This window comes from Buteo buteo, chromosome 11 (assembly GCF_964188355.1).
Source record: "Buteo buteo chromosome 11, bButBut1.hap1.1, whole genome shotgun sequence".
NCBI classification, from domain to species: domain Eukaryota; kingdom Metazoa; phylum Chordata; class Aves; order Accipitriformes; family Accipitridae; genus Buteo; species Buteo buteo.
In genome coordinates, this window is record NC_134181.1 from 23,231,820 (window position 1) to 23,257,822 (window position 26,003).

Below are 26,003 nucleotides of genomic sequence, written 5' to 3' on the forward strand. Positions count from 1 at the left end.
TGCCTTGGGTCAAGAGAAAGGGAGGATGGTGTGTATGGTGCCATGTTTCACGAAGGATTTCAGAAGAGAGTCAGGCAGCAATGGGTGGAGAGAACCTTAATGTCTGGCTTGGACAAATCCATAGAAGCACTACTGAAGGGTAGATACATTGGGCACGTGGAGAAATAGGACGTGGGTTTTGCAAAGAGGAGCCAGCAGACATGTGGATACGGTTCTTGGGCTGCTGTCTTTGTCTTGGAAGTCCAGAAGGCTTTTGAGAAGTTCCCTTGCTGCAAACTAAGGGGGGACTACAGCCAGAGGCTGAGGGCACTTCCAATGTGCATTATGAGTTGTTTAAAAGGGAGACAAGAGAGGGAATGAGTGGGTAAGGGATTGTCACTTTGGGAGGAGGAGACTGTAGAGAAACTTGGATGTGTGCTGGTAGTGCCTGTAGTGTTGAGGGTGTTCAGAAATGGCTGGGAAGAAGGGATCCTCCAAGAAGGAATGAGATCTTTGGGTTATGGTGAATCATTGCACAGAAATGTCAGCTCAATTTTTTTGGTAGCAAGCAGGAAAAAAAAAAAAGCTAGGATTTGTTAGGTGAAAAACAGAGGACAGAAATAATTCTGTCACTGCGTGAATATGTGATGCACCCTTAATGTGAATACCATGTGAAGTTTCAGCTCTTTCTTTCCAAAAGTATGTAGTAGAAGTGAGAAAAGCATTGGAAAAAAACAAGGCAGGATGTGCAAAGGCATGGGGTGGGTATAAAGCAGGGAACAAATACACAGACCCACAGCACTGGAGAATAAGGGTGTGAGGGGTAAGGCAGAAGTGTAAAAAAAAAAATCTTGAATAGTCTTGAGAAGGTGATGAAGGAACAGTTGTACTGCAAGAATTAAAGGGCATCAAGGACCTTCTATGACAAGGTGACCTGCTTAGTGGATGAGGGCGAGGCTGTGGATGTTGTCTACCTAGACTTCAGTAAAGCCTTTCACACTGTTTCCCACAGCTTTCTCCTGGAGAAACTGGCTGCTCATAGCTCGGATGGGTGTACTCTTCGTTGAGTAAAAAACTGTCTGGATGGCCAAGCCCAAAGAGTGGTGGTGAATGGAGTTAAATCCAGTTGGCAGCCAGTCACAAGTGGTGTTCCCCAGGGCTCAGTATTGGGGCCAGTTCTGTGTAATATCTTTATAAATAGTCTGGACGAGGGGATCAAGTGCACCCTCAGTAAGTTTGCGGATGACCCCAAGTTGGGAGGGAGGGTTGATCTGCTCAAGGGTAGGAAGGCTCTACAGAAGGATCTGGACAGGCTGGATTGATGGGCCGAGGCCAATTGTATGATGTTCAACAAGGCCAAGTGCCGGGTCCTGTACTTGGATCACAACAACCCCATGAAACGCTGCGGGCTTGGGGAAGAGCGGCTGGAAAGCTGCCCAGAGAAAAAGGACCTGGGGGTGTTGGCTGACAGCCGGCTGAATATGAGCTGGCAGTGTGTCCACGTAGCCAAGAAGGCCAACGGCATCCTGGCTTGTATCAGAAATAGTGTGGCCAGCAGGACTAGGACAGGGATCGTCCCCCTGTACTTGGCACTGGTGAGGCTCCCCCTCAAATACTGTGTTCAGTTTTGGGCCCCTCACTACAGGAAAGACACTGAGGTGCTGGCGTGTGTCCAGAGAAGGGCAACCAAGTTGGTGAAGGGCCTGGAGCACAAGTCTTATGAGGAGTGGCTGAGGGAACTGGGGTTTTTTAGCCTGGAGAAAAGGAGGCTGAGGGGAGACCTTATTGCTCTCTACAATTACCTGAAAGGAGGTTGTAGTGAGGTGGGGGTTGGTCTCTTCTCCCAAGTAACAAGCGATAGGACAAGAGGAAATAGCCTCAAGTTGTGCCGAGGAGGTTTGGATTGGATATTAGGAGAAAATTCTTCACCAAAAGGGTTGTCAAGCACTGGAACAGGCTGCCCAGAGAAGTGGTGGAGTCGCCATCCCCGGAGGTATTTAGAAGATGTGTAGATGTGGTGCTTAGGGACACGGTTTAGTGGTGGCCTTGGCAGTGCTAGGTTAATGGTTGGGCTCGATGATCTTACAGGTCTTTTCCAACCTAAACAATTCTATGATTCTACAATTCTAAGTGAAGTTAACCAGAAGATGGCACATTTAGTAAAAATAAAGGAGGGTTTTTTTTCACACACTCTGCCATGAGATACCATGAAAAGAGCATGGATTCAAAAACTGGCTGGAGACATTATTAGAAAGAAAAATCTATTGGAGCTACGATGTAGACAGATACCACCTCTAGGGCAGGAAGTATTTGAATGATCATTGGAAGCTGGAAGGGTTATGGGGGAAAGTATCATTTCATGTGTGCCTTGTTCCTTTATTTTTTTCTAGGCATTTGCTTTTGCCAGTTGGCAGGTAGAAGTACTGGGCTAACTGGGTGTTTGGTCTGACCCAACATGGAGGAGATGTAACAACTGGCATTGACTTTAACGTTAGTTTTCATTCTGATGTACTGCATTGTTGAATTTATGGGGTCATTTCACTCTCTGCAATGCATCTTGTCAGGCTATGGAAAGACAGGATCTGCTTTTGGAAAGCTTTCTTAGCAGCCAAAGAGAACGAAGAGGTTCATTGATATTTAAATGCAAAGACTTAGCTCCTACTGCTCAAAAGCCAACTTTTTCAGAAAAAAGTGTGTGCCCTGCATCTTTGAACATAAAAGCACCTGCATTGGGTGAGAGCACTGGTCTGTCAAGCTTGGTTTTATCAATATGTTAATAGCACAGGTTCCTGCAGCACTAGAGTGTTTTTTCCTTTCCCTGGTAAAACCGATCATTTTTTGCCATCCCATTATTTAACTGAATATTTAACCATGTTGGACCCTTCCTTTTATCACATGGTAAGACAGTTTCTTTGAGAGGCTTTGCTGAAAGACTCTGAAATATCTTTGGACAACCAAGTGGACTGCAACAATTATCTCTTTTCTGCCTGCTTCCAGACTCTCTCCAAAATGTCACCAAATGAGAGAGCCATGACTTCCCTTTACAAAAGCTGTTGATTCTTCTCCAGTTGGACCAGTTTATCCCTATGTTGTTCCTTGTGTTCTCCAGAATTGTTTCTTCTGACATGCACAGTGGTGGTGTCAGTGTCACCTTTCTGGAGTTCCTCATATCTCCTTTGGACTTCTTTTTAAGAATCAGCATCATGTTTCCCATCTACCTCCTCTGTGTAGGCAGATTTAAGTCAGGGCTTGTACCTCATGTTAGTAGTCCAGCTGTTTCAGGCTGGAGCTCCAAGCTCTTGGGCCAATGTTTTCTTGTCCTGTGGCTTTGTTAGGATTCATAGTATCTTATTTAATCTCTAACCATGCAGCTAAGCATTTCCTTCCCTTCAAAGACTCTCCTCCCTGACAGATCCTGAGAGGCGCAGTCCTAGAGAGGCTGTCACTGGAGAAGGTTTGCTGTAGGGAATGCCTCGCTGGATTGCAGAGGAAGAATTACCCTGGCAGAATTTTTCATCTGCATTGCACTCCTGGATATGCTGTCACCAGAAAGGCTGATCTGACAAGGTTTTCAAGTGCTTGAAACTCTTCTTCTTTGTGTATTGTTACAGTCTTATAGGATCTCTAATGTTCTTAGCTCTTGCCATGAAGGATCTGAGTAGGAGTCATCTGAGACTTGAGATCAGCTGGTGTGGTTGATTATGGGAGGAGGAACGGTGTAGGTCCCTGTTTCTGGTAAAGCAGGAGGACTTGGCATGTTCATTTGAGAAGTGGTACCATGCAGAAGGAGGAGAATTTTATGTAATTTGTACAGAGAAGCATGCAGTCGAGTTCTGTTTTGAAGACGAAAAGCCACAGACAGTACAAGCCTCTCTACCACCACCATGACCACTCTAGGTGAGAGAAGCACCCCTAGATGAAGCACAGAGATAGCTGCTCCTGTGATTTGAGCACCTCTGCTCTCAACAAGTTTCAACCATGGCTTCCAAGCAGTAAAAGCTATTCCTTTGGAGAACCAGGGATTCTGAAAAGTTTTTGTTGTCTGCATGAACATGTCACACAGACTACAGTGGAGTGCAATAATGTTCCCCCAGAACTTCAGGAGAGGTACCCCTGGATGCAAACGTGCTGCTGAATGTTTGAGAGTGTGCAGCACTGCTGTAGAAAGTAGCTGAGACACAGAACTAATAAGTCATTGCTGAAAATTAGCCTGGCATAGTGACCATCATGTAATAGTGCTGCGTACCCATGCAGGGACGCTTCCTGTGGTGCCACGGGCAGAAGTGGCATAGGGAGGAGCTCAGGTTTTGTGCAGCTTTGTAGAGCATTTAAATTTTGCAGCCTCTGACTCTGGCTACTGAATTACACTGAAGCAAGAGTTGGGTTTTCCCCTCCCTTCCTGCCAGCCTGGGTTGCTCTGTTCAGTGTGTCAGCCTGGCTGAGCAAGGGTAACCTGGCTGCTATGCTTGACAGTCAGAGGGATACACTTCATTATGCCTGTCTGTACCATCTCAAGGGCAAAGGGCATGTCTTGTACCAACAGTGGTCAGAAGCACTTGGTTTTAAAACAGGTTTTAAAAATTACACACCTGCTTACAATGAAAATTATTGCTGACTCATAAAATACTTCTTTCTTGTACTGAAAGTAGCCAAGTTGAATGTGTGTTTTGAGCTGTGTCTTGATCGGATCAGTACCAGCTACATCATGAGAAGCCTATTTTGAAATTCATCACTAGAAGCTTTGAAAACCTGTACTGGCTTTTTAGTTTTTGTTAAAATCCGGTGAGCATTAACATTTACCCACCATATCCTGGGAAGGCACAAGTGCTTTAGAAATGGTCTGTTCAGAAAGATGGTTTTGTTGTGTTTGTTTTCTGACAGTGGTACTACCTCCCTCCCCAATGTTTTTTGAAAATACAACTTTAAAATGTGTTAATGTTTGTAAAATCAATGCTGACAGTCTACTCTTTGTAAATCAGGAGATAAAAGTATCTGTGAATGTGTAGAATTCATAAAGACATTCAACTACCAAAGATACAATTGCTGGCAAAATAAGCAATGGGAGAAATTCAGGACCGGAACCTTTTTTGTGAGATCTGCTTTAAAGCCATGCGCTTCTCTGAGGTTCAGATTTTATGTCTATATAGGATGTCACTGGTAGTAACACAGTACTGAGCTCTTACAAGTGACCCTTGGACAGCAGTCATTAAATAAATAAATACCGTGTATGCCTTGGGAGTTTTAATTATTACCCCCTCACCCCCCCACCCTGTAAGGTAAATTTAGAGCCGCTGTCCTGTTTCCTGAGGACCAGGTACCCATCTTGTAAATTTACACTGTCTGCACCCAGAAGTAGGACCCTGGTTATGTCCTAAGCAAGCTGAGTTTGGTCACTGAAATTGCAACTTCTGTTGTGTTGGATTTTTTTCCTCCAGGGTGATTACCCTGTTTTTACCAATGTCTCTTCATCTGTTTGTATTTTCTTGTTTTCTAGTATGGTTTCGTCATATTTGGTTCATCATGGGTACTGTTCAACAGCAACTGCCTTTGCCAGAGTCACAGACACCACAATCCAGGAAGAACAGACCTCAATAAAGAATAGACAAAGTAAGTCTCTTGACTAGTCATTCCCAAAGTGTAGCATGCTGGCCACGTGTTACCTTCAGGACTCTGCAGAGGATTGAAGTGCTGTGGGAGTAGAAAAGTTATTCCACAACGGTACAAAGCTGTCCACAGCACACTGCTGACTTAGTGTTGCTGCCTGTGGGTCAGTAGAACTTGGGGACCACCGCTGGGAGCACTTTTCCCATCACCACTGTGTGTCCTCCACCCTCTGCCGTCTTTGGCTGAAGAACTGCCTTATTCTTTCCTCTGCCTGTCTGCTCTGAGAAATGACCTGCATGCCTGGCAGTGTTGAATATGCTAAGTTTTCTGATCAGCTTGGTTAATTTTCCTCAGTATTGTTGAAAATAAATAGCTGAATCCTGGAAGAGATGAGGTGACTCTCAGCTTTGAAACCAGCAGTTTCACACATCAGGCTAAACGTGATATCTAGGGCAGAAGGTGCTTTCTTGGAGGTAGTGCCAAATTGGTGGAGAACAAAACGGTTACCTTGGACTTTAGCTGAACTGAGGTCACAGCGTATCAGGATCCCTTTGGATTTGGGTTCTTCGATGCAGTCTGTTGCAGCAGGGGCAGTTTCATTAGCCTGGTCATAAGGACCCAGACACATCAATCTATTTTGACTACAGCTCCCAGAGTTAATGAGTCTTCCAGTTCGTTTGCAAATTTTGTCTTTAGGTAAATTTTTTGCATACTAAGGGTTTTGCAAATTCATAGCCAACATGTTTAGCTCACAGAAGGTGAAGAATTTGTATTCTATGTCTGTTTTGGTTACTGCTGTTTCCTCCGAAGTGGCTCATCTCTCATTTGGTAAGGCTGTAAGTGCTTTTGGTTCCTGCAGAATAAGGCTTGCAGCTTTCTCCTGCTGTACTTTTTTTTTTAGCTTTTCTATTCACAGGCTCAAACTGCAGAGTCACAGAACATTGGTGTGTTTTCTGCATTCTCCTGGCTGTTGAATACAGGCTACAACCCGCTCTGTACATTTCCCTTCCCTTTGTGAACTGTTTCTCATGTGACTGTTACATATCAGGAGCATTGTGCCCCTTTGTAGCTCACTCTCCATACATTACATATGCTTAGCCAGCATTCAGGTTCATTTGGGGACTCTGCTTAGTACCCAAAATAACTTGTAGTTGCTGCCTGTTAGTGCTGATGGGCTTTGTGCTTTCCAGGTCATGCATTATGCAACCCTGACCCCAGCCAGTGTTCTTGCTGGTGTGGGTTTAATTGGTAAAGCTTTACGGGAGGCTCGCGAGACAGTGCAGTCTCATTTGTCTGAGGACAGGTGACAAGGCAGATGGAGGGAAGGAATATAGAGCTCTGAAGTTGCGGCTTAAATAAAAGGTGTGAGGAAAACACAGATGGGAAAACAAAAAGGGGAAAATATAAAAGACAACGACGTCTGTGAGAGTTGTCAAACAAGGCAAAGAAGAGAGCTGTCAAAAGCAGCGAGACATGAAAACGGACATGCAAGTAAGTAGAAGAAACAGTGAAATGAAGGAGACTGTGCAACACACATTGGTGTGAGAGCCATGTCTTTGTTTTTAGCTTTCAGCTATGATAACAAGCAAACAGACACTGAGAAGTGGGAGCCAAGACAAGTCATTGCAGATTGTTACTGGGGATTGCTAATGAGGATCACCAGGCTGGGCTTTCAACTGCTCATGACTTGCAAAAGTCACAGCCTGTTGTTACTAGAGCCTCTGCTTGCAATGCACCTCACAGGCAATCTAAAACCTTTTCTCTGTTGTTTGTAAGGAGTCCAGGAAAAACAGAGAGGGAAGTGCAATGCATTTTTAGTTTTAAGTACATTTAGTTCTTAGTTTTAAGTACACTTAGAAAGAAAATAAAATGTGAACCTCTGTAGATCAGCAGCTTCTCTTGAGAGTTCAGGGATGGAATCTCAAGTTAAGTCTTGCACTTGTATCTTCTGACTCACTGAAGGAACATAGGTGGGACATGAACACCCAGGATGGTAGATGACTTCTGCCTTGTATCTTTGCACTCCTACCTGTGTACAACTTGTTGAGCTGTTTCTGGCTTAGTCAATAGTTGCTTCTTGGAGCTAGCTTACAGGTGCCACATCCTCATTGCAGGCGAAGCTCAGGTTACTTCTCTGGGAATACATTGAGGTGGGACTTGCATGAACCCAGTTTTGTTGGTATAATTACTTCTACTTAGAGGTAGGGATATTGGGGAAACAGTACTGTGCTGTGGTTTAAGCCCACAGACCCCCTAAGAATACTCTGCTTATCTGATGCTCAGCCGTACATACGCTTCCAAGTGTGAACCAGCCAGAGGATGTAACATGGGGGTGACCTAGGGGCTTCCCCTCTGAAATTGTCATTTCCCCAGCAGCCTCCTTGCTCCCAACCAGTTGTTGTGTCCTGCTTTCTTTTCCATTGCTGCATAGCTCTGTGACTAAAGGACTAAAGTCAAGAGCACCCCACCCAAGCGCACTTGCTTCATCCTTCAGATCCTTTCACTCTTGGTGTTTCTGAGCTACTAACAGATTGTCCCTCATTTTCATAGGCTTTTCCTCACCCTAATCCATAATAAAGAAACTGTGGTCCCCAGTTCTCCTTAGCCTCCCTAGTGGAGAGCTGTGTGGCATATGTGAGACAACTCTTCTGCCTGTTCTTGTTGGCCAGTCCTGTGTGTCAATAGGTCTCCTTTTGCTTTCAGGAATACAGAAGCTAGTATTAGCAGGCAGAGTGGGAGAGGCTATAGAAGCCACCCAGCAGCTCTATCCTGGCCTCCTAGAACATAACCCCAACCTGCTCTTCATGTTAAAGTAAGTATGAATAGCTTTATATTCCCTAATGCTGAAATGTGTAGGTGAAGGAGAGAAGAAAGAGGCTGTCCAGCCATCCAGTCCAGCTGCACACCTTGGTCTGAATTCAAACGGTTTGAGATCCCTTTGGGAGCAGGTGGGAGAGGACACAGGTTCAGTTCTTCCATGGTGCTTGTAGCAATGTAGACATAGTTCTTTTGTTGCTGCTCAGACCCAGTATGGCTTTGCCTCATGAGGTCAGGCACAGGTGGGTGAAATTTAGGTCTGCTGACTGCCAGAAACTCCTTCACAGGTGGCCTTTGCTTGTCTTGTGGAGATCTTGCAACACTGGAGCATGTGGCAGTCACTGTGAGGGTTCCTAGAAGGGCAGATGTACGGAAAAGGCTGTCTGGGGTAGGGACTAAAGGAAAGAAGTGCTTATGTGTCTCAGTTCTCCCAGCCATACAGAGTGGCTCTCCCCAGCCTCCTGAGACATATAAGGACAATTCCCAGTAAAGCTAAATGAGGAGCTGTCCTCACTGTCACTGTGGGTATTGCATTTTTCATCATTCCGTCTCTATTTCCCATTGGCCACCAGTATTTCTAGGTTGATGGAGTAGTGGGGGAACTATGATGTTTGGCAGATTTAGTATCTTCTCCCTGAAAAAAAAAACACAACACAATTGAATTTTAGAGTACCTGCATATGTGGTGGAGATGAAAGCATGCTGTAAAGGAACAGTTTCTTCTTAGCACAATGGAAATAAACTTGCTTTTTGGGACTGTCTCAACATTCATTAGCATCAAAGTTGCAGTTTCTGAACTCTTTCTTCCCATAGCATTATCAGAGCTTTCACAAAACAAAAGTATCCGGAGTCTGAAATGTCTTTTTGAAAGCCAAGAAATATAACTCCTATGCAGTTGCTAGGACTTCTCCTCTCAGTAACTAAGGAAATCTCAGTGCAGAGCATCCTGGCTGTCACGCACCCTTTTCTCCTTCTTCCCTCCTATGAAATCAGGTGTCGGCAGTTTGTGGAGATGGTGAATGGGACAGACAGTGAAGTACGTTGTTTCAGCGCCCGCAGCCCCAGATCCCAGGACAGTTACCCCGGGTCCCCCAGCTTAAGTCCTAGACATGGATCAAGCAACTCACATGTTCATAGTACCGGTAAGTGGGTTTTCTGTGTCTCCTAGTGAGAAGAGCAAATGTCAAAAGTAGACATGGTTGTGTATTACACTACCTGCTACTTTCTGTGCATTATTCTATGAAATGCTCCTTTCCTTTCTGATACCAGCTGAGAGGACATGCTGTTATCATGGGTGTCTCTATACTGTTAAAGAATTGGCTTTGCGTTAGTTATTTTCCACAGACAATTGTCTGCAGAGCAGGTTTTTTTCAGAATAAAGAAGCTTTTGAAGCTGGCCTTCTGGTGCAGCCACTAGCGACTCAGTGTTTCACTGATCGAGCTGTAAGAGGAGGTCTGGAAAACAAAGCCTGTTTCTTGTACCTTGGAGTCTGCATAAGAATTGCTTTCTGGTAAGAACCAAGCAGAGGATGCACTGTTCTGGCCAACAGAGCGAAAGGTTACGGGAATGCCTTGCATGACAGCTTCTCCCTCCCCCATGGACTTTACCTTGCAAGCTCTAAACACGTAAAAAGTGAGCAGTTCTGTACCTGCAAAACCCATCTCTGGAGCATCAACTCTTTGCAGTTTGGGAAATTAAACTTTAGGATTTGAAGTGGAAAGAACAAGATAAAGCGGGACACCCAAGGTATCTTCCCTAGGTAATTATTGACTACAGCTTTGAAGATGGAGTGGGCCTGGGAGTATGACCTGCAGAGCCCCTGAAAACAGTCTGAGCTGCTTCACTGAGCCTTGAGCTGCTCACAGCAATCCGAGTGTATTTTGTTTTGGTATTCGTACTGCTGCATGTGACAAACTGTGGACGGGCAAACATTGAAGGGAAAGGAAGACAATTACTTGAATGCCTCCAAGCTGTCACTCTCCTTCCCAAGCCAATATCTTTGTTTGCCAATATTGCCTTGCCAGAAACCCTTGATATGTTTCTTTGACTAGATAGTCAGAATGATCCCATTAATGCATAAAAGCTCTTGGTAATACCTGTTTTAAACTGGGAGGTGCCTACATAAAAAAAGCCCCTGCAACGCAATGCAGCATTCATATGTATTTATCTTCATACATGGGACATCACCTTCCACAGTTCTCTCTGTCAGACCTTGTGCTTTCAAAATAGTGATAATTTCATCAGTGCATGTTTCAAAGATTAAGCAGAACTGTTGTGCACGGTCTACTGCGTCTTTGTCATTAAAATGCACAAAATGGCCCATTGTTTGAATCTTTGTATTGTTGTGATAAAAAAATAAGTGAATTCCCTAGCTATAAATATAACTGTGTGATCAGCTGATGAATTTGGATATATCACCATCACATCTGGAGGAACAGCCACGCCAGGTCACATCATCTCGCCGAGATCCTGTGGTCAATATTGGTTGGTTAGGGAAGAATATATGAAGAAGGCAAGCCCACAGTGAGGTTTTTCCAAAATATTATTTGATGCCCTAATGATTTGCAGTTGTCTTGGTTTTAAATAGCCTCTGTAAGTTTAGCCAGTCATTTTTGAATCCATATAAAACTTGTGGTAATGACTAAAGGTTTGTGCCCTGTGTCAGTGAGTTCCACAGCTTGATGGGCACCTTTTGTGGGGGAGCGGATGAGATTTCAAGCCTGACTCTCCTTTCAGTGATGTCTGTTCTCCTGAATGAGGAAGGTTAGCTTTTGATTTTTAAGAGGATTGTTGTTATTTGCTGAGTGTTGTGTGAATCAAGTATATCCCTAATGTAAGATAGGTTGTGGAAAGCCTGGGAAGTTCTGCTTGCAAAGAGTTCTCCTTGTGGCCCAGTTTTCACCTGTGCTTTCATAGTTTTCCTGGATAGAGGGTTTATGAGAAATATTTGGGTTTGTGAGGAGAGAGTTTGTAAACTTTTTTACAAACCACCCATGCTTCGTATTTCAACAATAATTTCTGTACTTGTGTGAGCTGTTTCTGCCAATCTCTTATTTGCAGCCCATTTTTAGAACTTCCTTAAGCTCAGGGGTTGCTGATGAGTAGTGGGGTTCCTTCCATATACAGTTGTGTTTTCTCTAAACCCCATTGAATTTAAGAACGATGAATCATAATTTAAAATCTGCAGTCTTATTTTGCTTTCTTACTTTGGGGCCTGCTCTCTTGCTAAATTGTTGACTTCACAGTAGAGTGATATTGTTAGTCTGGTCTCATTTTTCCCTTTCTTCTTGACTTTCAGGAGCAGATAGTCCAACCTGTAGCAATGGAGTAATGTCCACAAAAAGCAAACAGAGTCACAGTAAATATCCAACACTGAGTTCATCATCTTCATCTTCTTCCTCCTCCTCCCCCTCATCTGTGAACTACTCTGAGTCCAATTCTACAGATTCTACCAAATCTCAGCAGCACAGTAGTACGAGTAACCAAGAAACCAGGTATTTTTTCCTTTTTTTTTTTTTTTTTGCCTGAGGAGGTTGAGATGGTGGGAGAGGGCTCAGTCTGCTTTCTGAGGAGCCAGAAGGGCATCTGTCCTACTCTTTTGAACAACAACGTAACTCTTCGTATCTACAAGGTCCTTACTATTCCTCGCAGTCACAAGCCTGTTCCAGTTCCCCTACTCTGGCTTAGGCTTGGAGGCTCATCTCATAAGGAATTATGATGATGCTCTTGTTTCAAACACCAAGCTGTCCCATTAAACTGATGTCATCAGAGCCCAACATGATAGTTTGCATAGAAGCTCTCCCATTGAGCCTGTTTTTGTTACTGCTGCCTCAGCCAGTCGATTACTCCTGCTAAGCAGCTTGCCTGCCCTTTAGTGGGTGAGGCAGCAGCTCAAGTGATTACGGGGTTGGTGCATTGCCTTCTTGAGTGATTTTCTTGGGCTCCCTCCACCTGTTGCCCAGTTCCTTCCAGATGAGCCTCTGAATCAGCAGTATTTGTTCATGCTTGTTTTAGAATTTGTTTCATGCTTGTGATGGCAGGTCAGACTTTTAGAAAGCCTCCCTTCTCCAAGAAGCCATAGGTGGTCCAGGAGAGTGGTATAGTTACTTCTGCATTTACTGGAGTGCGGAGCATATTGAGCTGTGGTGAGAACTGAGCTTCCTTTGGGCTTGCTTTCCAGGTTGATGTTGCAGGGCTGTCTGAGGCCCTGCTGGAGCAGAGGATATCCTTGTGATTTGTAGAATCTCTTGCTAATTGCTACTGGCACTCATCCTCTTGAGTACTGTGCTGAGCACAGTTTGCAGGACAGTTTGTAGTCTCTATCATGACCTTTTGAGAGCCTTACAGCACGTAACTGAGTGAAAAACACTTGTTCAGACTCAATTTACCAGAATAATTTGATAGTGCTGGATTTATGATTCTTTTTTTAAATGTAAAGCCCAAGTCCCAGCAAGATTTTCTCATAATTTCAGTTAATCAGCACTTACTCAGCAATCTCATTCAGACTGCTGTCTTGAACATTTAAGCCTAGAGCCCTTGTGTTCTGTATTGCACTTTTTGCAAGGGTTGATGGCTTACCACAGCCAAGATTTCCCTCCTGTTTAGTATGCTACTATGTTATCTGTTGTCTGGCTGCTGTTCGCTTCCTTCGCTTCCTGAAGGGAAAATGATAAGCATTCTGCACCTGTAATTATGACAGGCACTTTCAGAACAGAAACCTGTTTCATAAGTTGCCTTCAGAAGCCTGCAATGTTTTTTACTACACTGAATTAGACCATCTGACTCCCTGTAGTGCAGCTGGCACCTTTCCTGGTTTACTGGCCGTTGCTGGGCATCATTTGGCACGTGTCATCTTAATTTCTTCCCTTTCTAATTTAGACATCTGGCCTTTCTTTCCTCCTTTCGCCTCAGTGACAGCGAGATGGAAATGGAAGCTGAGCATTACCCCAACGGAGTCCTGGAAAATTCGTCCACCAGGATAATGAATGGCACCTACAAACATGAAGAGATCCTGCAGACAGATGAATCCAGCATGGGTAGGACCTCAGAGGCAGGAGGGGTAAAGGGAAATAGAAAGAGCTGGTAGGAGAGTTAAAATTGTGATTGGATTGTGGGGAAAAAACATGTACTTTGGGTTTCTTTCCCCACCTCAGTGAATGAAGTTCTCAAGATGCCCATTTCACGGGGAAAATGAATCTGTCCTGGAACTAAAACCAGCTCTGGCTTTTCATAGTCTTGCAGCAGTGCTGCTGATGTTGTGGAGCAGAGAAAGCAATGGGAGTCAAAGGTTTGTTCAGCACTGGTCATGAATTCCAGCTCAGAGCAGTCCTGGCACTTCTTCCAGCTGAGGAACTGAACCGAGCTGTGAAAGGCTGGCTGATGCCCAGCCACAAAGTGTCCTCAGCACAGTGTGGTCAGCTGCAGCTGTCTTGTTTGTGGGTGATTTAGCCAGGAGGGTGAGGATGAATTAGCTACACTACCTCTGAAACTGAGTTATAATGAGTGTTGTGGCCACCTAATACTGGGAAGTTGGTGGTGTTGGCATCTCTGACTGAAAGTTTTCTGAGTCCAGGGTGTGTTAGACCAGGGGTTTCCATGTTGTGTATGCTGTAACAGGGTAACACAGCTGGAGTTGCAAGCTCCCATGATTTTATCAGAATACTTGATTTGTAGGTAGTCCTAGGTAGGCATTAAACAAACTGAGCTCAAGTTTTCCCTGTACCTAGCAGGTGTTATGAAAAAAACACTCCTGGCTGTTGTAGTGCAGGGATCAGAAAAAGCTTCCACTGGGATAAACTTAGAGCAGGGAGCAGCGACCTGCTCCAGAAGGGGAAGGAGTTTATGGGTGGCATGACACAGAGTGGGCAGTGGTGGGGAGTGAGAGACGATTGTTACTTCTTCACTGCCTTTACTCTAGAAGACAGCTGCCCCCAGAGGCAGCTCTGTGGAGGGAACCATGCTGCCACAGAGCGGATGATCCAGTTTGGACGGGAGCTGCAGATGCTGAGCGAGCAGCTTTGCAGAGAATATGGGAAGAACACAGTGCACAAAAAGATGCTTCAGGTAAGCCTGGGCCTTGTGCTGCATCGCAGCAGTTCTTTGGGCCAGGACTGGGGTTGTGGGTTCTCTTGCAGAGCTCTGGGTGGCCCCCAATTCTGCACCTGGTGAGGAAGAGGGGGACTGCATGGGGATCGGAGGTCGAAACTCAGTGAATGTAGAGCATCTAGACCCAGTTCTTGGCACAGGAGAGAAGACATACAGCTCCTGCCTGCCTTCGCTCTTCTTCTCTCCAGGTGACACTCTACCTGCCTTCCTGTGCTGGCTCCCCTGTCAGGTGGAGGGGGCACCCTCTTTAATCCACTGTCTTGATGGCCCAGTGTGGTCCCTTGCTGCCAAGAAGAAAAGGGCCATTTCTTTTCAGGAGGTAGGCACCTGTCACCTTGGCGATGGCAGGAGGTGCCCCGGCTGATGGACTTGGCAGTTTTCCTGTGTGTTTGTAGCCATGCATGACCTTACTGTGCCTTTCTGTTCTCTCACACAGGATGCATTTAGCTTGTTAGCTTACTCAGACCCTTGGAACTGCCCCGTTGGTCAACAGCTGGACCCGATCCAGAGGGAACCTGTGTGTGCTGCTCTTAATAGTGCTATATTGGGTAAGGCCTGGTTCCTACATGAGTGCTACCCACTGGACGTTCCTGCGCTCAAGGGCTGTCCTGTGGCAGGCAAGCCTGTGAGTGTTAGGAAAAGTTCAGAAATAACTTGTGGTTAGCTTTTTCCTCTCTTTCTGTTGCTGGGAATTGACGGGGCAGTGATGCAGGAAGGGAGGTGGGAGAGAAGCCTGCAGAGAACGGATCCTCCTGATCTAATCTTCTTTTGGCTCCCTTCCTTGGGTCTTCCTCAACACTGCTTCCAAGGATGCTCCTTAGGATTTTCCTCCCTTGCTTACTGAAGAAGCCAAGATATCTTTTGATATATTTCCTGCCCCTCTTCCTTCTTGCTCTGAACCCACCTGAATCATTTTGCTGACATTACCAGGGCTCTTTTCCATGCTGTTTGGTTTGGCAGAGTTTTGTCCTGACACCATCCTACTTTCTGGTACGGAATGTGGTTCCTCTGATGCAGCAGCTCGTAAGTGAAGCAGGTTTCCATGATGTTGGCTTTAAAACAGAGAGGGGAGCCGTAATTCCAGTTACCTTTGAGCTCATGCTGAACATGCAGAGTTAAAAGCAGGCAGGGTTTTTCTTCCCTTCGAGCATTGCCTCTGCATGTTCCCATCATGTGCTATGCCTGCTAGAGCCCAGAGAGCCTGGCTGCCTGTGGTCCACTGTTAGAATCAGGGCTATGCGAATAGTCCAGCCCTGTTGCTCTTTCCCTTCTGGTCTTAACTGTGCTGAGAGGACCCTGCTCTGTGCAGAGATCTGGTTATAGGTTGTTTTTCTTCAACTAGCAAGACAGCTCCCCTTTTTCTGATGAGCTTTGCTCTTTGTGTCAGCAGGATGGATCACGGTTGGATCCAGGTATGAGCAGTCTCTTGCCCTCCTCTGTTTCCTCAGAGCTGAATGTTTATGCCTGCTCTTCCATTTTCCTTAGACAAGCACGTTCCTTGGCCCAACAGCTTGTTGTCGTTTACCCTTCTGTCTTGAACCTGGTGTAGTATATGCAGTAGCTTTCCCTGATGGAAGTCTTGTGCTTCCAGTCAATGAGTTGCCATGTCATTGCTGACCCTCCTGGCATCTTCAGCTACAGAAAATCCCATGGTGGAGAAATGGGTATAGTGAGAATGAGGTTATGGCGTGCCAGCAGCCTGCAAGAAAGAGATTGATTCATTCTAGGCAGGGTCCTTGATCCTGTCACCAGACCATGCTCAGGTAACTTCACAGGACACTCCTGGGTTAGCTCAGTCCATCCACAGCCGGCCAAACACTGTCCGCTGGACAGCTGCTTTGTCTGGGAAACTCATGCTTCACTCGTGTGCACAGTCTAGCTCACTGTGCCCAGATATGTTTCCTAGTGGCTCTGTGCACCTCACATTGACTGTGCCAGAAGGAGATTTAGAGATTATCTTCTGGGGGAAGGAACAGCTTGATGGACAAACCTGTGAAGGCTCCTGTTCTGTCTGAGTAAATGAACAGAAATTATATGGTTTGGGAAGGAGAGTCCCTTCCCTTGACAGTCAGCATGGGCAAGTGTGCAGCCGGGTGGCTCAGTTCTAGCTATTGTTTGTCCAGTGTGTGAGGAGCATGGACAAGTTGCTGAGGAATGTTACCAGGGAGATGCAAAAATCAGTGTCTGGACATGCTCCGTCACACAGGTCGCAAGACTCCTCGTCTAGCTCAGCTGATGATTCCCTCTTGCATACATAGCAAACATGAAGTTGAAAAGGAGTAGTGACCAGTGAGCGAGTTTGTCTAGGGCTTGGACTACTGTGTAGACTTGCACAAGTGGGAGAGATGGAGAGGTTACCTTTCACTTGGTGCCAATTTCTCCTGCCTTTCCTTATTCTTCCATGCTTTGATTTCTCATTCTTTGAGGGTTTTCTGGCAAACACTGAGGCAGCAGGAGCTCCACTGCCTTTTTCTTGCTCTGGCCACCACAGCAGCACTTTCTCAAAGGCCCTGTTGAGCTGTGGCCCCACATGGGATGTGTCATGGGTGAGGCATGTGGGTGAGGTGTGTGGAAGAGCAGTGGTGCAGTGCCAGCAGTACTCAGGAGTAGCTTCCTTCCAGAGCCAGCGCGTTCTGCCAGGGATGCTGGGCTTGGTGCCCAGGTGGGACTGAGAGGGACCTGAGTGCAGGTGAGCTGGCACGCAGCCAGGATGCCTCTTCTAAATAGATTTCTTTTTGCCCCCACAGAATCTCAGAACCTGCCAAAGCAGCCCCCGCTGATGCTTGCCCTGGGCCAGGCCTCGGAGTGTTTGCGGCTCATGGCTCGTGTGGGCTTGGGCTCCTGCTCCTTTGCCAGAGTAGACGACTATTTGCACTAGCCACCAGAGCAAGATGGAGTTGACATCGTTGAGTGCTGCCCTTCACCCTCCGCTGCTGCCACTCTACACCACCACCTCGTTCGATAGCCTGACCTTCTTGCCACCAACACCCCCTCTAGCACACACACACACAGCGCCTGTGAAAGGATTGAGTGAGTCCCTCACTGTGTGGCTATTCCTGACCCCAGGAACGACTGGCAGATCTTACCTGTCTCCCTGCCATTGCTGCGGCTCCAGCGGCACTCAGTATTTCGCTGGTTATTCTAATGTAGCGCCTTCTGATGTAGGGATTTCTCTTTATTTTGATTTGAGTTGTTTCTCATGGATCCACCAATATTTTATCTGGAGAGTTTTGCTGAGCTGGTTTATGCTGATTTACTGAGGAAGCTCATCAAGTTGGTGACAGCTTGTTCTTTTCTTCCCTTCTCCCTCCATCATGCACATACAGCATCATCTTCTGTGCTAGTTATCTGAACTCTTCTTGCAGTGGCAGTTCAGAGGGATTTTTTTTTATTTTATTTGAATCCTGTTTATTAAAAAGGTCTCTTCCACCTCCTCAAAGTCATTGATGTATTTATTGCCCTCAGACTCGGTCCCAGCCATGCACATCATACAACCCTGCAGGAGACCTGGTGAGGTAGGTCCTGTCACGCACTAATGATGGGAGTTAGAGGAGCTTGGTCCTTCATGGTGCATGCCTCTCTTCAGAGTACAAGGCTCTCAAATGCTTGTCTTTGTGAGTGCGAAGAGTAGAAGACTTGACATTGCCTATGTTAGTGGCTGCGCTGTAGAAGCATCTAGCAGCCCTGAGAAATAGGTAAATCCAGCTCTCACAGCAGATAGAGGGACAGGACTGACAAATATGAAGTCATCTACCACTGTATTGGTAGAAGCAGGTGATGTTAGCCTGCAAGAAATATCTGTGGGTGCTGCCCGGCTGGGCTGTCAGTTTTTGTGTTAAATCACAAATGCCCCTTTTTCTCCATATAAGAGGGCTCTGTCACTAAGACTCAAAAATAGTAGTATTTACTGACCCCCTCCAGGTAACACTGATCTAAATGAGCACTTCTAAATTTTGGAAGTGTCTTGAGAACACTAGCGTGGACTGTGCTCACCCTTGCAGGTGGCACATGCCAAGATCAAGTTGCAGGTTAGGGTCAGTACTAGCTTTGTAAGGTCTGAGCCAGTCAGAAGGGAGCAGCAATGTTTCTTTAAGGATTACTAAGAAAATTATTAGTTTCAGGCCCAAAAGTGACCAGCAAGGATCTGTGGGTGAGTAACCTCCAAGTAAGATGGACTAATGTGTCCCTGCTACAACGTGTATCAGGCCCAGGGACTCAAGTGCTGCTAAGCTTTTGGCATTCAAACCATCTGCCTGTGTGTGTTTCTGAGTGTGTACTCTTAACTGGTGAGGCTGTGTAGCAGGACTGCACGCTTTGCGTCGTCTGGTGTACCGTTAGGAGACTTCAGGTTCAGTCTGGCTGCATGGGAGGAATTGTAATTCTGCACCAAATGAATTTTAGGTCAGTAGCTCTGAGGAGGGCCCAGGGGAGCTCAGACCCAGCATGTATTTTACTGCTGTTCATGAATTTTTTTTTTGAAGGGTCAATGAAAGAAGAACAGATTGTATTGAAGTTTGCCCTTAAAATGGAGGTTAGCCTGTGGCAGGGCTTCAAGCAGCAAGAGCGCTTGTGTGCCACTGAAGAAAGGAAGGTGGTGTGTGACCTCTGTGCAGTAGCCCAGAGCCTTAAGGATTTTCTGCATTTGCGGGCTTGATTTGCAGCTGGAACTTGAGGTCTGAAATCAGGGCAGAGTAGGGGGGCATGTGTCCCCCAGACTGCAGAAGATGACTGTGGCAGTGAATGCACAGATGGTGTTGGAGGTGGTTGGGAACACCTAGTGCTACCTTTTGGTGAAGGTACACAGTGTGTAGAGGCAGTGCTAGAGGCGTGGTGGCCTAAGAAAACAGGCAACACGAGGTTTAGAGGTGGAGGAGATAATTTTATTAGATCAACTCGTATAGTTGAAAAAAGCAGAGGGAACTCTGCTTGTTTTCCTAGCAATGGATGTTACCTCAGGCTGCAGTCCTTACCTCACTGCAGTTCCAGAGACACTTTAACTCGGTGGGCAGGCTTCAGACCTGCCAGGCTGCCCAGCCTAACCCATCGTGCCCCGGTGCTGTTGCTGAACCTGAGGCAGCATGTGAACTTGGCCTGGTGAGAGATTCTTCTGCAGGCTCTCTGTTTCTTAGACCCAGGCTTATGGCACACTGATGGGCTGATTGTGGGTGCTTAGGTTGGAAATACCCTAGTACCTGGCTTTGCGTTTCACATTTGGCAGCTTTCTCTGCTGTTGGTCACCATTTAGCTTGCTGCTGTCTGACTGCAGTCGGACCTCTCTCTCATCTTTGTAGCAACACCATCTTTATCTCTTTCTGAGGTTTTTTTTGTTCCTTCTCTTTGTGGTTCTTTTAAGCCAAGTCTCTTTGTCATGTGTCACATTAATGCCCAACTTGGAGTCTCAGCAAAGCTGTGCTGACTATCCTAGAGCATTTTTTTTGTTTTGGTTTCCCTTTCACTATAAAAAAGCCCACGCGGTGCTCCTAGATACCCGGTTATTCTGGTGCCAAGAAATGTGTGATGGGATGGTTTCTCTGGCTTCTCATGGAGAGAGACCTGTGTTAGAAACCATCTTGCTGTTCTGTACATTGTTAGTGCTGAGAGGCCACGCTCTTGATGATTAATTGTGAGTCACTCTCTGGCACTGACGATGTGCATCACATAGTGGCAGTAGATCCCTGTAGAGTAGACAGCAGTGATGCTGTCCACTTCTTGCACTCAAAGCAATAGTACTAGCTTGAGTTGTTTTTCTCTTTCCACTTGTTCCAGTTCCTAACTGGCCTCACAGCTGTAACTGACACCCATCGCTGCTTCCAGCTTCTTGCCAGCTCTTGTACCTGGTGTCCTGATTCTGGTTTTTGAGGAGTGCAAAGACTTTTCTGCTGTGACGTATCTGTCCCATACCTGTTACTTGGGTTTTTTTTTATTTCAAGTGTTCTTGTGGTTTCACTAGGGGTTTCTGCTTGTTGCGCTCAGTGCTGACTAACATGGCCATGACTCAGTGTGGGGAAGGTGAGTGTGTTTGCGGTGTGTGGTGGGGTGTAGGTATAGGCTTCAACCTACCACGGATTGCTGTATGAGATTTCTGACTTGGTTTTCCCAGGTAATTTTTCAAAGCCTCTTGGTGTCTGAGTGTCCTTGGCTGCTCCTTGATGGTTCATGTCAGCTGAGACTTGGTTTGAATTGTTGCAGTCTTTTTAAAAAGTGAAGAGAACTAAACTGAATTGAGGTCTTTAACTCTTGAGTGTGGTTGTACACCACCAGAGGCTATGTGCAGTTTAAAAATTACTTTTATAAAAGTGATTTGAGATTTGTTATTCTAAGTGCCTCATGCTTTGCTCAGAAACAGATGAACTAAGAACACCCCAGCTGAGACTCTGCTTCATCTGGGCAGTCCCTCACAGTGTCACTTCTCCCAAGAGTCCTTCAGTAAAGCCATGTAAATGATTGTGTAGCCTGTAGTAGAAACTGCTGGCTTCCCATTTCTTGGTGAGGGTGACAAGGTCTCAGCTATGTCCCTGTGTTATAATGCTGATGGCATCGGATATACGGCTTCCATCACATGAGGTTGACACGTAGGTTACTGACTTCAGATCCTAGAAGAAGGTTTTCCAAACCACAGCCAGACACTGCTCACAGGCAACATTTCTCACCATGCAGCCCCAAGAGAGGCTTTCTAGCTGTGGTGTCCTTCCCCAGACATGTGAAATGCTGCAGCTGTAACAACTAAACCTCTTCCAGCTCTGCCATGTCTGCACACTCGAAGGGTCTCAGCTCTCCACTGATCAGTCCAGGGTCACCACCAAAGAGTTGTAATCTACAGAGTGGCAAGCACACTCCAGCTATGTACTCTGGATACCAACCACTCCACCTGCCTTCCTCAAACTCAGCATTGCAGCAAGGGCCTCTCAGAAGGATAACATTTCCCAGGGACCTGGTGAAAACCTGTTTTCAAGGGTGGTGAACTGCAGCCCTGCACATCACGGACTTTGGTTTTGAGCCTAATGCCCTGCCTGTTAAGTGGCCGTTTGAAAACAACATTTTGGGAACTCCAGACCTGGAGCCTTGTTTAAAGTGTCCCTCAGGGGTTCTGTGGGGAGAGCTTCATGGAGCTGAATTACATCACCAGGTTTTTCTCCCCACGGACAAGAGTTTATGCTGTCCCCACAAGCAGTGAGTGAGAGCAGTCACATCAACAGTAACATGGGAGAACTTCAGAGTGAGACAAGACGAAGGATCGATTTGAGAGTCGGAGGCATTGGAGTTGCTGGGATAAGTGTTTCTGGGAGGTGCATCCACCTCATACACCTTGTACTCCAGCCTCTGACCATCTTAGTGGCCGCTGATGAGTGCATTCCAGTTTGTGGACATCTCTCCTGTACCCCGGGAGCCAAATCTTGTTCCTTTTGGTTCCTACTGTTCCTCTTGGAACCATCTTGTTGGAGATGATTCCTCTTGATTCCTCTGTGATCCTGTCCTAGCAGGTGTTTAACAAAAGCTGATTCAAGACGTACAGGGTTGAATGAGCTCTCAGTCATCTCTTCTGTGAGCAGGGAGGGCAACAGTCTATTTCCTGTGCATCCTTAGAAGTGCTCTCAGGGCCAGCTTGTTTTGGGAAAACTTCTTACTGCTACCAGGTCTCCCTTTTTGCTCCTTTGCCTCCCACAATCCCGATATTCTCCCACCTGTGTGACTACCAGAAGTGGTATCTGCAGCGGTTCGTGCTGCAGGAGCTGCTTTGAGACCAGGGTCAGCTCTGTGGCTCGGCCAACAACATGTTTGTCGAGCCTAGGCTTGGCAACTCCAGCTGCTTTTCCTGGGCTTGCTTCTGCTGCGCTGGCCTAAAGGGGCAGATATGCATGCAACGATCCCTTTTTGTCACTATACAGGATCCCATCAGCCTGCAGCTGGGCTGGCTGTAGCACTTCTGCCGTTCTTTTGGAGTCTGGTTAGAAATTGAGCCTTTGCGTGTGGCTAGCAGAATAGAGAGGGACCTCCGAAGTGAAGCACCGGGTACACAGCATCCAGCTGTTGCGGGGAGGTTGTCCAGTGGCTGCTCTCCCTCCCCTCCAGCCCCCTATGTGTACCAGAACGAGCTTATTGCTTTGAGACACGTGGAATCTGTGTGGTTATCAGTGCTATAGCCTGTTTTTATTTCCAACATCCTGGTGGTGCTCACTGTGCTGCTGCCGACCTGATGTGGACACCAGGAGATGCAGCTGTGACTGGTGTGGAGAATGGGCCCCTTCAGTATAGTACCTCGTGGTTGCATACACGTAGAATTTTCCCATCTGCTTCCTTATTCTGTCTGTTTTTTTACAGTGACATCTCAACCTGTCCTCAAGCTGTGTCCTTATTTTTCTCATAGTCTTATTAAGGCATCTTTACCATTCTTTAAATAGCTTTGTTCTTGAGGCTTCCTTGAACAACTGGAACAACCAGAGCTGGTGTAACTAGCTCTGGGGATTGAATTTAACATTTTCCTCCTTAGGCATCAGGGATGGTGAACCGTCTCCTTCTCCAGCAAAGCAAACCTTGTTGGATTGCTGTGATGCTGCTCTGCTTTGGTACCTGTCTTTCTTAATACTCACGTAGCACATGTTGCTTAGATGCAAGTTTCAGAGTTCCTTCTGGTGTCGTGGGGTTGATTGAGAAGGTGGACCATGGTAGCCAGGCTATATAGCAGCGTGTAAATGCCACGAAGCTGCATGGTGCACAACACAGTATGGGGATGTTCTTTCCATGAAGAAGCAGTGTGCAGACTTCACCTGCCCCACAGGGTGGCAGGCGGAGAGGTCCTGGGCGCAGTGAGGCCCCATGGAGCTGGTCACAGCATGAGAGAAGGAACACGTTCCTTGAAAAGGTGATCCAGGTCTACCTGGGAGTCATCTTTGCAGAAGGAGCAACTTCCTTCAAACCTTGCCCATGTTAGAGCAGCCTGAGTGGTGTATCCGGAGGTTACTTGTAGAGAGCTGGTGTTGGGACTGGAGCTGTACATCTCTGTCCCAAAGTGTTTATGCAAAAGTGGGCAGGGGGGGCAGACAACACGGCACATGTGCTGTGTGCTGCTGGCACCCTTCTGCCCCAGAAGAATGACCGATGGAGGGAACTGCAGTCCAGCAGCTCTTACTCAGAGCCAAAAACTGGCTGTGAACCATGTCCCGTCTGCTGCGTAGGTCAGAGAGCTGGAGGAAATGTTGGTGGGGTGAGTGCTGGGGGAGCTACAGCAGATTTGGGGAGGAAAGGGGAGCTGTTGAGAGCCTGGAGGCCTAGCTCCTCTCCACCATCCTTCCCTGCAACAAGAGGTGGCAGGTGATGGATGAGTGAACGTGGCACGTCTGTCCCTCTCCCTGCATCCCACACCAGAGCTCTGAGCCTGCAGTGCCCAGCAAGCCGAGGGTTCATCCGGGCTGGAGGAGCACACGTCCTGCCAGCTGTTTTATTTCCAAGAGGGAGGCTTAACTCTCTCCTGCTCGCAGGAAGCCGAGTCCCGTGTGGGATTTTCACTCACATTGCCACAGAAGCATTCCTGGAGGCCATGCAGGCCTCTGCTCCTTGTTGAACTTTCTCTGGCCAGGCAGACACCTTTTCTCTGGTCACTCCACTTGGGTCCAGGCACGTGCTCTGACCCCTTTGCTTGGGAGGGCTTTAGCTGCATCCTTCCTCCGGGAGGGAGCACAGGGGATTTTTTGCAGGCTGGGCTTCTCACAGGCTCAAACTTGGAGAAAGGAGAAGCGGCAGCGACTCTGGGGATAATCAGGATTTTAAAGAAAATTTTAAAAATACAAGTATGGTGACTCTTCCAGACCAAGGACTCTGCACAGGCATTTGATTGGGATTGTCTCTCTTGGTCCTACCTGTGCATGCTCTTCACGGCTCTCCAGCCAGGGAAGGCAGGAGGAGGCTGCCGGCACCTGAAGCTCTTGCACACAACCTGTTTGGCAGTGCAAGCCCCAGGACCTGCCCACCATGCAGTTAACTCTCTTCTGCTGGTTGCTCAAAACTCAGGTATGAAACGCTCAGCTGGAGCATGGGGTGCGAGGTCTTTGCAGGTTTCCAACCAGCCCTGGAGGAATGGCCACCACTGGGCTGCGACAGAGCAGATCTCCCTCTGCCGCTCCAGACTTCTCATCGCCTTTGGAGGGGGGGGTTCCTCCTCTTTGGTACAACATTGGCTAAGTGGACATTACACAAATGATGGACATTACACAAATTGTGCACATTGGTTCAGTCTAAGCTTAGTATTTGTGAATTAAGTTATCTGACGCTTCGCATGAAAACTTCAAAAAGGGGAGGGGGGATTTTAACTGAGAAAAAGCCTATGAAAATATACTGGAAATATGGTAAAGAAATCGACGTTCTGCTGTATATTGACAGAATTATTTTTATTAAAATACACATCCATGTGCAAGAGCTAGCGTGGAGCCGTGTGCTTTGTCAGTCTCTGCTCACTGGGGAAGGCGAGCAGCGGAGCTGGCGCCAGCAGCACCTTGTGTCCCCTCTGACACGGGATGGGGTCCGGCCCTGCCGGAGCAGGGCTGCCTGCCCGCAGGCAGCCGTCGGGCAGGACAGCGGCGTGGTTAGTGCAGTGATGCCCCACAGCTCGGGAGGCATCAGCCCTGGGACCAAGCACTCGGTGAAATGAGCTGGGGTCTGCCCAACAGGAGTGAGCAGGCTCCAGGATGGGTGTTTCCCACCCAGGGGCAAGCAGACACCAGCAGGAGTGTGTCCATGTCATTACGTGGGTCAGGGCAGGCTGTTGGCTCGGGCTTTGCTGCCTCACGTACAATTATTGGAGAGAAACAAGCAATTATCACTAAGACTTTCAGGTAGGCCCTACCCAGCTTCTATAATGGGTATTTATGGGGCAGTTCATGATGCAGCAGCTGCTGACACCTATATATATTTCTGCTGTAAGATTTTCTTGGCATAACAGAAAGCACGTGATGGCTGTTCTTCAAAACTTTCTACAGAATTGCTTCTCCCACTGTTGCTAAGCTCTGCTAGAAAGAGTGGACAAGGAGCGTGTCCAGCACCTGCTTATGGCCAAACCCCTAGGGCAGACCCTGGAAATTATTAATTGGTGCCCTTTTTGTTGTGGACCACCTCCTGCATCTTGGGTCCTGATGCCACGCAATCAGTCACATTCCCACCCGGCAGCATCTCACTCGTCAGCTCACGTGAGTGGTCCCTGAGCAGGAGGTCCCTGGGGTCTGGATGAGTCCTCAACATCACCGCAACTCCATTCCCTGTTGCCCAAAACAGGCTGTCAGGGTGGTAAAATCCTCAGGAATAACGTCAGTGTGCCCAGTGGAGTGTCATTTTACTTTGTTAATGAAGGGATAGAGACTAGTAAAATTGTAATAATGATTTTTTTTTCATCAAGGCTTACTCTGTAATACAGGCAGATGGTGTTTCTCCCACATTTCCATCATCACCTTTGTCACAGAGGGTACGATGTATCATCCCCATAATATTCCTAGATGATCTGCTGGCCTTTC

General features: G+C 46.9%; 1 protein-coding gene across 8 annotated transcripts in view; it reads left to right on the forward strand.

Annotated features, from left to right (window-relative positions):
- RANBP10 (RAN binding protein 10) overlaps positions 1–24,908 on the forward strand; it is an 87,492-nt gene extending 62,584 nt beyond the window's left edge. For 4 of the 8 annotated variants that reach the window (XM_075040506.1, XM_075040509.1, XM_075040512.1 and 1 more), the window contains 8 exons: positions 5,474–5,586; positions 8,287–8,395; positions 9,393–9,541; positions 11,699–11,894; positions 13,312–13,436; positions 14,318–14,463; positions 14,942–15,053; positions 17,253–24,908. In XM_075040506.1, coding sequence (XP_074896607.1) covers positions 5,474–5,586; positions 8,287–8,395; positions 9,393–9,541; positions 11,699–11,894; positions 13,312–13,436; positions 14,318–14,463; positions 14,942–15,053; positions 17,253–17,383 — 1,081 coding nt within the window. In that variant the 3' untranslated portion in view covers positions 17,384–24,908. Of the gene's footprint in view, positions 1–5,473; positions 5,587–8,286; positions 8,396–9,392; positions 9,542–11,698; positions 11,895–13,311; positions 13,437–13,553; positions 14,464–14,693; positions 14,825–14,941; positions 15,054–17,252 lie in introns of those variants that run through there. The other 4 variants (XR_012652235.1, XM_075040507.1, XR_012652236.1 and 1 more) reach the window with 4 other exon arrangements.
- The last annotated feature ends 1,095 nt before the right edge of the window (positions 24,909–26,003 follow it).